General features: G+C 65.1%; 1 protein-coding gene across 1 annotated transcript; it reads left to right on the top strand.

Annotated features, from left to right (window-relative positions):
• Window positions 1-85: 85 nt before the first annotated feature.
• Window positions 86-10,432, top strand: CTSD (cathepsin D). Its single transcript, XM_004389387.2, has 9 exons — window positions 86-207; window positions 2,638-2,797; window positions 4,666-4,789; window positions 5,243-5,361; window positions 6,951-7,174; window positions 9,002-9,124; window positions 9,527-9,671; window positions 9,764-9,862; window positions 10,042-10,432. Exons 1-9 carry the CDS (start codon window positions 140-142, stop codon window positions 10,207-10,209), a joined length of 1,230 nt encoding a protein of 409 aa, XP_004389444.1. The 5' UTR covers window positions 86-139; the 3' UTR covers window positions 10,210-10,432.
• The last annotated feature ends 3,976 nt before the right edge of the window (window positions 10,433-14,408 follow it).

Here is a 14,408-nt window from a genome sequence, read left to right as displayed (position 1 = left end):
GGCCCGCGCACGCCGCCGCGGCCCACGTGACCGGCCCGGCGCAAACAAGGCGGTCAGCTGACTCGCGGACTGCGCCGTCATCCCGGCTATAAGCGCGCGGCGTAGGTGCTCTGCTCGGCTCGGACCTGCAGCCGCCGCCATGCGGGCACCCCCCCTCCTGCTGCTCGCCCTGGGCCTGCTGCTGGGCCCCGCTGCTGCGCTCATCCGGTGAGCCCGGCCGCCTCCCCGGGCCTGCTGTCCCCGCGCCCCCCGGCGCCCTCACCCCGCCCGGCTGGAAAGCCGCTCGCCCCCGCGCGGCCTCCTGCAGGCCCACCCTCGCACGGGCGCCGAGAGCTCGAGGGGTGCCTGGCGACTCGGGATAGAGGCGCCGGAGCGCCCCCACCCCCACCATGGGGTCAGCCTGGAGGTCACAGAGGCAGGAGGGTGGCGGTGGGGCAGGGATGACCCCAGCCTCCCAGGGGCCCAGGTCCCCAGGTCCCGAGGCAGGGGGTGGGAGGAGGTGTTGCTGATTCGGGACAGGTGGGGTTGGTGTGTCTGCTTGGGGCCCATGTGTGGGAGTCTGCAGACCAGGTGCAGGCCCCCCTGAACCTGGGCGGGCCTTCATCTCTTAGGGGCCCCCTTGCCAGCCGTGAACTGGGGTGTCATCTTAGCTTCGCAGGATTTTTCCAGGGGCTCTGTGAATCCGGGTTGGCCCAGAGAGGAGGGGGTAGACCTAAGGAGATGTGAGCGGCCCAGCCGGTCCAGGCCTGGGTCAGGCTGCCCCACTCACCTCCTGTCCCAAAGAAGACGACGTTCTCCTGGGGCCTAGGAGTCTGTCCCCATGTGTCACGCGGGCCGCTGACTGCCAGCCTGGGCCAGGGACAGTGCCAGCCAGGCGGAGGAGACCCCCCCATCTCTCACTACTGTAGTCTGCTCCCCGAGGATTGGGGGATAGCGTGGCCCCACCCCATTCTGCCTTGCCCCACACCACCCTTGCTCCGGGCCTTTCTGCCAGGCCCGCACGTTCCTTCACCTCTGCGCTCTGTGAGGGCTGAGGGCTGGCTGAGCTCTGCAGGACGGCTGGCCAGTGTGGGCTCCGTGGGCTCCGTGGGCTGCGGCCGGGAGGCTGCAGGCCTTAGCCTGCCCTGGCTGGCCGGCCTGCCCACGGCCCCCTGCTCCTGGAGGGAGGGGATGGCAGTGGGGGAGTCCTGGGTCAGGTGACTTGTCACATTCTGGCTTCCTTGTCAGTGGAGGGTACGTCCCACCCCCAGGCAAGAGCATGGGGCTGTCCCAGCCAACACCTCTTAGGCAAGAATGCCATTTCCCTGGAGCACGCCCTTGGCACACCGGGAGAGCCAGTGGTGACCTTGGTTTCCTTGCAAATCTCCAGGGCTGGAGGCTTTTCCACCCAGGTGGCTGAGTGTACAGCACCCAGTCCTAGCTCCTTCCTGATGGGGCAAGGGGCAGCCTCAGACAGCCATGAGGGTCTTGGGCGGCAGTCCCCTACACCCCAGTTGTTAGACGAGGGAGCCAACATGTGGGTCAGCTCCCATAGTGCCAACTTCAGCCTGGGGCGGCTCCGCTGGGGGCAGGGCTCCTTCAGAGGGTACCTTGAGTGGGGGTGCCTTGGCTGGCATTCTGAGGTGTTTGCAGGAAGGTGGACCTCCAGATGCAGGCTTGCCACCTGTGTGGAGGTGGGGGAGGGGAGGGGAGGGAGGGGAAGTGGGAGAGGGGCCGGTGAGCAGTGACGGTGAGGAGTGACGCTTGGCCGGGGCACTTCGAAGGAACGGGGTGGAGTGAAGGGTAGCTGAGGGGGTCATGGAGGAGGTGACAGTGGAGTTCCATCTGATGGTGAAAACCAGGCCCCCCACCCCCCAGAGAGGTTGGGGGGCTGTCATTGAGGCCGGCAGCCAGCCTGGGGGCAGGGACCGTCTCAGCAGTCGGGGTCTGGTGGAGGGCAGCATGTGTGGCTGGCGGACCCAGTGCAGTGGAGGCTTTGGGGGGCTTGGGGCTGGGTAGTGGGTCCTGCCTGGTGCCCTAAAAAGAACCCAGTGGCTGCCATCTGTAGAAGAGGCTGGAGCTGGACAGGGAGTGGGGACAGCATACCCACAAGGGGGCTTTCGGGGCCCTGCTGTGGCTGGGAGTCCCCAGGTGCTGCAACGGTGAACGTGCGCGGCTCCTAACTGAAACGTCGGAGGTTTGAGTCTGCCCGGAGGTGCGTCGGGAGGAAAGCCTGGTGATCTACTTCCAAAAAAAATCAGCCCTTGAGAACCCTGTGGAGCCCACTTCTGCTCAGACATCTGTGGGTCTTCACGAGTCAGGGGCAGCTCCACGGCAGCTGGTGGTCTGGCTGACGGTGTGGCTGGGCGCCCTGGGGGCGGAGGAGGGGAAGAGGGGACAGACTCAGGCTGAGGTCGGATGCAGGGTGTGAGGGGGGCGTCGGGGAGGCTCCTAGATTCTGGCCTGGGCAGCTGGGTGGACGTTGATGGTTAGCTGTTGAGCAGTTCAGACGGAAAGCAGGCATTGGTGTGAGCGTACTGAGTTGGGGTGCTGCGGACAACCCCTTGGAGGAGCTGTGTGGGAGCTGGGCAGGCTGTGAGTGTGGGGGAAGGACTCGACCCAGCCCCGGCTGAGCAACTCTTTCCGTCCTTCCCACAGGATCCCACTGTACAAGTTCACGTCCATCCGCCGGACTCTGTCTGAGGTGGGCGTCTCCGTGGAAAACCTGATCTCCAAGAACCCCGTCTCAAAATACTCCCAGAGGGGCTCTGCTGTGGCCCAGGGTCCTGTACCAGAGATGCTCAAGAACTACATGGATGTGAGTGTGGGTGGTTGTCGGGATGGGGACATGTCCGCTTTCTCACAAACAGTTCCGAGTGAGCTGGGATAGCTTTGGTAATCCTGTCTCCTCTTGTTCTCAGAAGCCTGTGGTTTTGAGTATTTGCCTATTTAGTGGGGGTGGGGGAGCACTTCTGGGCCAAGGCCCCGCCCTTCCCCTACGAGCCCCGCTTCCTGATCTCCCAGTGGGTGCTGTACCGCTGGTCGTGGTCCAGCCCAAGGGTTAAGAGGGCCGGCTGGGGGTCGTCAGGGATAGCAAGAGTCTTGCCCTGAGCCCCAGTGCCAGGGCTGACGGTCAGCTCAGGACAGGTGTCCGAGCCTCAGACAGGAGCTGGGCCTGAAGCCTGGCTCCTTGCGAAGGACGCACAGTGGGGCAAGGATGCCGACTGAGACCCGACTTGGTTCATACTCAGTCAGCATCCCTTCTTGTGCCCACTGCTGTTTGAGGAGCGAACGTGCCCAAAGATGGAATGTTGTAGAAGCCTTGCAGCAAACTGGCATCTGGCTTGGCCCCAGCTTTGTGGGGACAAGTCCTGAGCCAGAGCCTGGGGTGTCTGGGCAGCTCAGTACCTTCCTGTCTGCATCCCGCCCCCAGTCTCTAGAAGCTCCTCTCTAGCTCTCCAGCCAGCCCTAGCTCCTGTGGTCTGCTGGGGGGACAGATGGTACACCCCTGTCCAGCTTGGCCTGAGCCCTGGCTGTAACAGGAAGCTCGAACCTCACAGGCATGTGACTGGGCTGGTGGCAGAGTGGGTGGGGAGCCGTCTGTCAGCAGACTGACCGGTCCCTGGTCCTCAGGGCACGGTCAGTGGGTGATCTGCTGAGTCATCCGCCTCCCCCTTCCCCTCCACCTGGGCACCTCTGCTGGCTCGTGACTCAGCTGGTGGGGCTGCCTGTGGCCGAGCCCGAGAGACATGAGTGGGATTGGAGCCCAAGTCCTTTGCCAACCAGTGGTTCCTTCCCGGGGTGACCAGATAACCCCAAACCAAGGACCCCCCACGCCTACTGTCCTGTGAGAGGGCCAAGAATGGAGTTGGCCTTCAAAGCTTCGAGGCCAGGTGACCCCACATGTTCACCTGATCCTCAGGGAGCACCCCAGGCTGCCCCCAGCTGCCCTTTATCCCTTTGTAAAGATGGAGAAACTGAGGCCGAGGGCAGTTAAGGCTGGGTTGGTCGGCTGATGAGTGACTCAAAGCCAGAGTTGCCGCCCTCTAAGGCGGCCCCCCCGCCAACACTTGGCTGGCCCCTTTTCTGGGAGCTCTGTGGGGGGGCGGCAGGGTGGGAACTGAGGCCTGAGAGTGGGCCCTGGCCTGGCCCCCTTCCTGGGAGCTCTGGGTGGGGGGCAGGGCAGGAACCGAGGCCCGAGAATGGCCCCTGGCCTGGCCCCCTTCCTGGGAGCTCTGTGACAGGGGCAGAATGGGAACTGAGGCCCGAGAGTGGGCCCTGGCCTGGCCCTCTTTCTGGGAGCTCTGTGACGGTGGCAGAGCGGGAACCGAGGCCCAAGACTGGGCCCTGGCCTGGCCCCCTTCCTGGAAGGAAGCCTCTCTGTGGGGCCCTGGGCCTCCGGACAACAGAGGGGGCTTCCAGGCAGGCATAGCTCCCGTATGAGGCGAGGGGCTGCCAAGGGGGCCTCCATCGCTGGGGCAGCCCTGCCCCCTCCTTCTGGGCTCCTGGGTGTCAGACAGGAGCTGTGGCTGTTTAGAGGGGTCCAAGTACCTCTGAGCAAGAGGGCTGGCTGGTGACCTGATTCCTGGAGAGGGTCTGGTGCCAGGCGGGGCCGAGGCGGGCAGAGTGACGGCGGGTCCTGGGCCCTGAGGCGTCCCAGCCGCCCTGACGGCCCCCTCCGCCCAGGCCCAGTACTACGGGGAGATCGGCATCGGGACGCCCGCGCAGTGCTTCACGGTTGTCTTCGACACCGGCTCCTCCAACCTGTGGGTTCCCTCGATCCACTGCAAACTGCTGGACATCGCCTGCTGTGAGTCCACACTCTGTCCCTCGGGGGACCCTGGGGCCCTTCCAGTGCCCACCCACCTCAGGGGCCTGGCTGGTGCAAGGGTGGCGGGCTCTAGGCGCAGGCAGGGTGAAGGTCGGCTGGGGTGGGGTGTGCTGACCCGTGTCCCCACACACTCGCACCCATGCTTCCTCCGGCGCTGGTGGAGGCAGCTGCCCTTCCCGGGCCTCCTGGGGCAGCGCTGCTCCCACCACCTGGCCACAATGGATGTGCACCCCTCCGCCCCGCCCTGGGGTGGCGCTCCCTAGGGAACCTGTTGATTCCAGCGCCTCTGTGCTTCTCCCAGTCTGGGGCGATGGGGTGGCCCGGGATGGCCCTGCTGTGGGCCCAGTGGGTGAGCCCGCAGCCCGGGTCGTCCCAGCCTTGGGGTCGGAATCTGGGGCTGCGGGGTGACGGGCCGACGCCCCCTGCCCCCAGGGATCCACCACAAGTACGACAGCGCCAAGTCCAGCACCTACGTGAAGAACGGCACCACCTTCAACATTCACTACGGCTCGGGCAGCCTCTCTGGGTACCTGAGCCAGGACACCGTGTCGGTGAGACTCGCTGGGTGCTCGCGAGGAGAGGGTGGTCACCCTCCGTCCGAGTGCGTGTGGCCGAGTGAGAGGGTTTGGTGCCGGGGCACCCCTACCCCAGGGCAGGGCAGGGCGGGTGCCACAGCGCTCTGGAGGGATGCTGTGGGGTGAGCTGTAGCTGTCAGCTGGGGGAGGGAGGGGGGAGGGGAAGGGGAAGGACTGGAGGTGAGAGCCTAGAGGAAGAGGGAGAGAGTGGGGTGGGCACCTCAGTCCGAGAGGTCTTGGGTGCATGTGGGGGATGGGGATAGCCTGGGATTCCCAGCGGTCGTGAGGGAGCAGTGACAAGGCCTGGCTCTGACATCTGACTGATCAGCCCCCCAGGTTGGCTCCGGGCATGGGGTGGAGAGGCCCATGTCCAGATGGGGAGAGCGCACGGGGTTCCTGGATGCCTGGGGTTTGAGGAGCCAATGGGGGGTGGTCAGGGCCAGGCTGGGGGTGTCCGGGTTCCCTGCAGCTGGCCGAGGGGATGGGGGGCCAAGGAGAGGCTGAGGTGAGCCAGGGGTCCTGTGTGAGGCTGCCGGCCAAGGGGCCATACAGGATGACAGGGTTTTCGGTGGGGGGGGTGGGCATTGGGGAACCTGCCCTGGGTAGAGGATGATCAGGATCCTCTGAGTCCTGCGTGTGTGTTGCCACCACTGCCCCCAAGCCAGTTCTGGGCGGGGGGCCATTCCCCACAGACACTGCCGGTGGGGCAGGGCTGGGCTGGGGTTCTGCTTCCCCTCTCCAGAGGGTGGGATGGGCCCAGGGGGTTCTTCTGTGGTGGCAGTGCCCGGGGCTATAGCCGTGAGCGCTGGTGGGGACCGTCCCTGGTGTGGCCCCCTACTCCCTGGTCCCCTGCCCTGTCTCGCCCATCTGCTGCCAAGGCTGTCTGGGGGGCGTTGTTTTCTCTGGGTTTCTGTTGGAGGCAGGATGTGGCCCAACACACCGACACCCGTGCTGTCAGCGCCAAACGGCCTTCTCTCCTACATCCTGCCCCCGCCTCCTTATCTGCAGCCACAGCCCTGAGCTGGGGGGGTGGCGGGGCCTCGGGCCCCCAGCCTCTTGTCACTGAGCCCAGGGGTGGGGCCAGTCTGGGGAACGAGGGTCTGCTCTCTACCCCCAGTGCCCACCTCTTACGAGAACAAGGCCCTGGCGAGCCAGCAGGGGACACACAGGCCCCACGTCCTTGTCCCCAGTTGGGCAGCTGCGTTCACTGCGTGTTCTTCAAACCCTTCCTGTCTAGGCCGCCTCTGCCTCGCTCACGTACCCATGTGAACACGGGGAGGGCAATGTTAGTGTGGGCTTCCTAGGTGTGGCCACCCAGGCTCGGGAGAGGGATGAGAACAAGCCCAGGACCCAGGTGTCCAGAGCTCAGCCGGGACTCCTGGTCCACTGAACCCCACTGTGGCCTTTGACCCCGGCATGACCCATAGGCCCCCAGTGTGGTTCGCTAATCCTCTTCATGGTGTGCTGACCCCTGGTGTGACCTGCTGACCTCACCGTTGTCCCCTGACTAGCGAAGTGACCTGCCAACCCCCTCCATGGCCTCTGATCCCTGGTGTGGCCCTTAGGTGCCGTGCAGCTCGGCCTCGGCCCTGGGAGGTGTCAAGGTGGAGCGGCAGACCTTTGGGGAGGCCACCAAGCAGCCGGGTGTCACGTTCATTGCTGCCAAGTTTGACGGCATCTTGGGCATGGCCTATCCCCACATCTCCGTCAACAACGTGGTGCCCGTTTTCGACAACCTCATGGAGCAGAAGGTGTTGGAGAAGAACGTGTTCTCCTTCTACCTGAACAGGTGGGGCCTGACTCTGCCTCTCTCTTCCTCCCAGCGCTGTCCTGGGCTCAGTTCCCCAGGCGCATCCGGGCTCAGTTCCCCAGGCGCATCCAGCCACAGCCCCATCTGGCTTGGGACACTTTGCAGCCCAGACTCATGGCCTTGGGGTGTCCTTGGGGGAGGGCTCGGCCACCTTTCTTACAGTTGGAGAAACGGCCTCAGGGAGAAGGGGGGTTCTGGCTAGAGTACGGGGCGTGGTGGTACCTTCTCGGGGTTCAGTTTGCCCAGTGTACCCTGAGTCTGGGGGTGCTCCGGCATGGCTCTGACCCTTGACCGCTCTAGTGGACAGGTGGGTCTAGGGGTGTCCCGGGGTAGGTGCCCGAGGTGGGTCGTGAGAGCCAGGTGTTGAGTGGGGGGCATGGGGCTGTCACTGCTCGGGAAGACTGGCCCCGGTCACCACGTGGCAGCTGTTGGGCCCTCCTACCAGGGCGGGGAGCCCACATCAGGCCGTGGCACAGGGCAGCAGGTGGCCTGTGGCCAGAGGTGACCTTGAGAAGGGTCTTCTCTCTTTCAGGCTTGGTTTCCTCTTAGGACAGGGAGGGTCCTGCTGCAGGCCCTGCGTATGAGCACCTCCTAATTCACGGGGGTGCCATCTGTGGGTGTTGCTGTAGGGGTGGGGTGGCCCGGCCCGGGCTGTGCTACCAGGTGGGGGCTGGGTCCCAGAGTCAGCAGCTGCCGCCCTCAGAAGCAGGCTTCCTGCCCTGAACCACCCTTGCACCCTGGCCGCCCCGCCCCTTCTTTCCCCTTGTCTCTCGCCTGGAGCCTGGGCATAACTCTGGGCTGCCTTGGGTGGGGCCCCCCACCTCGCCACGCCAGACTCTGCTCCTTTTCCCTCCGCCTTCCCTGCACCTGGGCTCTCTTTGGAGGCTGTTAGGTAGGACGTCCTTAGCAAAGTGCGACCAAGTGGGTGGCTTTCAACAGCAGACATTTCTCTTACCGTCCGGGCACTGTGGTCTGAAGTCAGTGTGTCGGCTGGACCATGCTCTCTGAAGGCTCTCGGGGAGGGTCCTTCCTTGTCCCGCCTTCTGGCGGCCACCGGGTGCTCCTTGGCGTGTGGACGCATCTTCACATGGGTGGTCACTGTGCTTGGGTGCTGGTCAGTGTCTGGGGTGGTCACTAGTCTGGTGCTGGTCACTGTGCCTGGGGGGGTGGCCTCCATGGAGAAGACTCCCCAGGGTGACTTTCTCTCAGTGGGCTGTGGTGGACACAGGACAAGCGTGGACGGGAGGTGGGAGGGGTGGTCAGTGGCTCAGGCAGGAAGCAGAGTAGGCAGAAGCAGAGATCTGAAGGGGGGCTGGCCACATGGAGATTGGGGTGGTAGAGCATTCTGGGAATTAGGCACAGTCAGTGCAAAGATCCTGGGGCAGGAATGTACCTTCTCACTTCCTGGTGTTGGATGGCCACTGCCTCCAGGGAGCCCGCCGTGGTTCTGGGCTCCTGGCTGTCACCCCTGCCTGCCCGGTGGCGTGGCCCTGCTTGTCCTTTGCTGGTACCTCAGTGTCTGAACAGACCAGAGCCCCAGGGGGCCTGAGCAGGTTCTCATGGAGGGAGTGGGGCCCAGCCGTGCTGAGCAGCCACACACAGTGTGCAGATGGAGCCGCTCCCCAGGGAAGAAGGAAGTTGTTCCTTCAGCTCTCCTGTGCTCTGGACCCTCCCACCCCAGCCGGTCAGGAGGGCCTCTCCTCCAGGAAGTCCCCATGATTGTCCCACACATACCTGACTTTTGGTCTCCCACCCCAGGCATAAGCTTGTCCAGCCCAGTCTGACTGCTCGCTTTCTCCCCCTCAGGGACCCGACAGTGCAGCCCGGGGGCGAGCTGATGCTGGGTGGTATAGACTCCAAGTACTACAAGGGCCCTTTGAACTTTATTAAAGTCACCCGGAAGGCTTACTGGCAGATCCACATGGACAGGTGAGTGGGGTGCTGCGGACCCTCAGGGCTGTGCCAGGGTGGCCTGTGGGGGTGCTGGTGCCCGGTCCTGAGCGCCCGTGAGCCATCTGCCCTCAGACCCGCCCCGGCCGAGCTCTGGGCTCCTGGGACCCGAGGTCTCTTCACCGCACAGCCACATACTTGGTGGCCAGGTGAGGCCCCACAGCTGCTCTTGCAGATTTTGTGTCCCCCCGAGGCCTTGCCCCCCATCTCCCTTCACTCCCCTTTCCCCCAGCTGGCACCGATTCCTGCTAGTGAGTACAGGCGTCTTGAAAAGGGCCCGGAGCCCTGCGCTGGGAGCCGCCAGTCCCGCAGCCAGGCTGGGCTGGAGGCAGGGCCCCCAGGGCCGGGGTCAGGTGAGAGCTCATCTTCTCCCCCCTGCAGGGTGGACGTGGGCAACGGGCTGACCCTGTGCAAGGGTGGCTGTGAAGCCATTGTGGACACGGGCACCTCCCTGATGGTGGGCCCAGTGGAGGAGATCACCGAGCTGCAGAAGGCCCTGGGTGCTGTGCCGCTGATCCAGGGCGAGGTGAGCACCGCGCGGCAGGCAGGTGGGGGTGGGCGCCAGACGGCAGGGGTGGGGTGGCTACCCGCCTACCACCTGCTTCCCTCTCCCCACAGTACCTGATCCCCTGTGAGAAGGTATCCAGTCTGCCCCCCATCTCCCTGCAGCTGGGTAGCAAGGCCTACACATTGGAGTCAGAGGACTACGTTCTCAAGGTACAGGCACCTGGCAGGGCAGCCAGGACCATGGGGCCGAGGGGCCTGGGCGCCTGCGGGGGGCAGCTGCGGGGCCTGGGCACCTGTTGGGGGGCAGCCGTGGGGCCTGGACACCGACGAGGGTGCTCTGGAGCCCATGGCAGGGCTGGGCGATGGGACTGACCCCCTCGGCCCTGCAGGTGTCACAGGCCGGGAAGACCATCTGCCTGAGCGGTTTCATCGGCATGGACATCTCCCCACCCGGCGGGCCGCTGTGGATCCTGGGTGACGTCTTCATTGGTCGCTACTACACGGTGTTTGACCGGGACAACAACACCGTGGCCTTTGCTGAGGCCACCAGGATCTAGTTGTCTTCCACTACAGCAGAGAGGCGGGGTGTTGGGACGGGGGCCCCCAGCCCTCCCCGCGCCCCCGCTCCCTCCGTCCTCACAGTTGCACACGTGCGCACACTCACAGCCACTGTCCCGGTGTCAGAAATGCTGCCTGCCTGCCTGCTTGTCCTCTGTCTGTCTGTCTGATAGAGGGTCCTGACCAACTGGGAGGAACAGCCGGAGCTCGGCAGTGAGGACCCCTCCCCCCCCCAACTCTCCCCCACATCCACCTACTGCTTTTGGAGGTGCAGCTGCCTGGGCAGAGCCCCCAAGCTGTCCTCCCTGCTCCTCCCGAGCCTGGGGCTTGGAGCCTGGCTCTGCCACCCCCACCGTCCCACCATCCATGTGTCCCAGCCCCACCAGGGAACGGGCTTGTCGGCCTGGGAATGGGCAGGAAGGGCTTGGAAGGGGATGGAGCCAGTGAGGAGTCTGGGGTCAGGGCCTGACCCGTGGGGTGGGACTGGCAAGGCTGGATGCTGGCGCTGGCTTTCCACTGCAGCAGCCCTCCACTGCCCTCCTGAGTAGCTGAGCCTGCATGGACGAGAAAATACAGTTGTTTGGGCCTCTGCGTTGGTGTGTTTTGTGCCTGGCGGGTGGGCGATTCTAAATGGGGCTGCTGTCGCTGGGTGGGCTAACTCACTGCCAGGTTGGGGAGGGTGCTGTGGGTGCCCAGCCTGCTGGCAGCCCTACCTTGGAGACCCTGCTCGCCGGCATCAGGGCAGAGCCGCTGCTGGCGGGGACCCAGGCTCATGACCAGCAGCAGAATGTGGCTGTGGCCATGGAGCCAGCAGGGAAGGCAAACCTCCCTGTCCTGAGGGGGCCCTGTGCTGGGGCCTGTTTTTTTATTTTTTGTGGGGGGTGGGGGGTGTTCATGAAAAGCAACTTTCTGAAGAAGGTCCCTTCCCTTGGAGGAGACACCAGGAGCAGGCCTCAGTGTACCTCCTGCTACCCCCCACCCCACTTGCGGTCCAGATGGGGGCTCCTTTCTGCCAGGATCTGGCTGTAGCCCCTCTTGGCCCAGCCAAGCCAGATGATGAAGTAGCCCCCAGGGCTGCAGGGGTCGGGAAGGGTGCAGTCCCCCTCACGGCCTTGTGCTGCACGACTGCAGTCACTCGGGGGTGTGAGCATCTGCTGGAGGAGGTACAGGGCAGTGGGGTTTTACAGAATGAGTAGGAGTTCGTGAGCACTTGGAGTGGGGGGGCAGGGGCCCCTGAGATGGCAAGCTCAGTCTGCTTGCTCGGAGACCACCCCCGGCCAATGCGGAGGACAAGGCAAGCCTAAGCGCTTGTCTGCAGTTGGGCCTTTGTAGCCTGCCGGGCAGTGCCTGCGCCGGGCCTTAGGGATCTGGGAGTGCAGTGCCCCACGGCTGCCATCTTGGGAGAACGTCTCGGGAGCATATGCCCAGAATCAGGAGGAGGCTCCCTGGCGAGAGCCCTGTGTTCCCTGCGTCTGAAACCCGAGCAGGCAGCTGGGCGTGCTCTGCAGGGCTGGCAGGGCTTCTGGGATGAGTGGGCACCGCCAGGGCCTGAGCACAGCCGGCCGGGCTGAGACAGCGTCTTCCCTGCAGGCGTGCAGCTGCCCTTCCCAGACACTGCCTCTGCTCCAGGCTCCCTCGGTTCCCCCTTGTCCCCGCATGTCTTGGTCGTCTGAGCCGGAAGCTGCCCTGAGCCTTGCAGCAGGCTGAACTCCAGGGTGGCCTCGCCTCTGCCTGGCCTGGTCTGCCGGCTGTGCCCACACAGCCTGCCCGTCAGCAGCTAGGGCGACAGACCAGTGCTAATGCCGTCGGGGTCTGGGGCAGTGCTGTGTCCCCATTTGCAGGAGAGGAGACAAGCTGGGTGAGGCCAAATAAGCAGGCCGCGGGGCCCTCGGCCCCTCCTCCAGGGCTGGTCAGGGCACTGCCACTCCTGCCCGGAGCCTGCTGCTCATGTGGCACAGCTGTCTGTCCTCGGAGGTTCAAATCCAGCCCCTGGGTTTTCTAGCTGAGTGACGTGTGGCCATTTCTTCAGGACCGAGCCTGGTTCTCGCCCCACTAGACGGGGACTCTGACATCTAACAGAGGGCAGGCAGGGCCTCCTGCACAGGCTTCTCCGTTTGCCTCGGGGCCCTGCTTTCCAGCCCCCAGGAGCCCGGCTGGGTGTTTCCCAGCCACCCACCCCCCAACCTTGCCTGAAGCTGTGTCCTGGTGCAGATCAACTCTGGGCCTGTCTGGGTCCAGCCCCCATCTCACCAGCTCATGGGCAGGGGTCTCAGACACAGGTGCCCAGTGCAGAGAGGGGCCTGACTCTGCCTTCCCCTTGCTGTGAGCTGGAGCAGGTGTGGGCCCCCAGCCCTCCCTGGTGCCCCCAGCCCTCCCTGGCTCCTCAGGACCTGCTGGGTGCTCACTGCAGCTTGCCTGTCCAGAGCAGGGGACAGGGCCAGGGGCAAGTGAGGGCCACATGGAGGCTGTGCCTGCCCCCGGGAACCCAGCACAGACCCCGAGCAAATGGAGAGGGCACCTTAGACCAGGCTCAGCCCATGGACACCAGGTCTGCAGCCCTCGCCCAGGGGTGGATTGCCCAGTAAGCACAGTCAGCAGGGCACCTGGTTATAGGAGGCCGTCCCTGCACCAGGCCCTCGGGAAATGGGAGGTGGCAGAGGGAGAATGGGATCCTGGCTCCCTGGCAGGCCCGAGGGTGAAGCCAGGGTGTCCAGGGAGGAGTGGGGGTCTCTTCGGGCTTGGGACCCCCCCACCACCACTGCAGAGGCCTGTATCAGCATTATTGAAGGTGGACTTTGGCTTTGGGGTCCTGGCATGCATGGGTGAGACTGTGCCAGGGTCCCGGGTTGGTGCTGGGCTGGGAAGGGGTGGGGGTGGAGGGGGGTGGGGCCTGTGCAGGGGACAGGGCTCAGAGCACAGAGGCTCAGGAGAGAGGGGGTTCCGAGAGGACCAGGGGCTCAGGGGTGGGGGGAGGGGAGGCATTGTGGAAGGAAGGGGCTGTCTGAGAGGAAAGGGTTCAGGGAGGGGGGCCTCACGGGAGGAGGGGGCTCCATGCAGAGGAGAGAGGACCAGCAAGCAGACATGGGGCTGCCAGGCTTCAGCCCAGCTTCCAAAGGGGGTTTGAGGGGCCGGGGCACGGTGAGGGGCTGCCAGATGCTGAAGACCGGCCGGAAGAAGGCACTTGGGTGCCAGGGCCTAGGAGCTTGTCAAGGTGGGGGACTTGGAGGGAGGGAGGGGGCTCTGCCGGGATGTGGGCAGGCCTAGAGATATGAGCGTGGCAGGGTAGGTGGAGGTGCTCTCGGAGGGGGGCTGGGCCGGGGAGCCACTTGTGAGGGGCAAAGCGTCATTAGTGGACCGGCCCTGGGCGGGGGGGGCAGGGGCTGCCAGAGCTGGGGCTCAGGGCTCGGTGGTGGACAAGGCCTTAGGGAGAGATCAGGGGCTCGAAGGCCACCTGGGCCCCTGGCAGAGGGGTTTTACTGGGGTGCGAGGCCAGTGGAGGACTGGAGCTCTGAGCCTGGAATTCGTGAGACAGGTGAGTGGGGCCGGCTCGGAGGAGCCGGGACATGGCTTAGTGGGGTCAGATTTGGGGAGAAGGAGGGCTCATTGAAAGAACAGACCATCGGCGTGGGCTGAGGCTGAGTGAAGGGCCTGGACTCTGGGCTCAGGGGGGCTAAAGCCGGCCTTCCGGGATTGGAGCTGTGGTTAGGGACAGGCGCTGTTCAGGGATGAAGCTTGGGTAGGGGCCTGGTGAGCTGACCCCCCCAGAGAGGGCCTGCCACTGGGGGGCTGGGGGCTGCAAGGGCACAGGGCCGGGGAGGTGAGAGCTCGGTTAGGCCTGGGTTAGGGACAGGAGCCCAGGTAGGGCTGGGCTCGGAATGAGGACAGGGCTTGATGAGGGGACAGAGGCTCTGGGGCACCTGGACTTTGTGGGTGGGTGGGGGCTTGGTGAGGGTCAGAGACCAGGGGCTGAGACCCTGCGGGAGGGGCAAGGACTGTGAGATGCGACCAGGGCTGAGAGAGGGGCTGGGAGGAGGGGGGGCTCAGGAAGAAGTAGGTCCTTGCAGCGGGGATGCGGGAGCTGGGGTAGCGCGCGGGTAGAAGGACAGGGCTGGGAGAGAGGAGGGGGCTCTGGGAGGCTGGTGGGCGCGCTCAGGGCGGGGCCCGGGCACGGCGGGCACGGGGCGATGGGGGGCGCGCC

Source organism: Trichechus manatus, unplaced genomic scaffold (genome assembly GCF_000243295.1).
Source record: "Trichechus manatus latirostris isolate Lorelei unplaced genomic scaffold, TriManLat1.0 scaffold00244, whole genome shotgun sequence".
NCBI classification, from domain to species: domain Eukaryota; kingdom Metazoa; phylum Chordata; class Mammalia; order Sirenia; family Trichechidae; genus Trichechus; species Trichechus manatus.
This window is presented reverse-complemented; position numbering and strand designations above follow the sequence as displayed.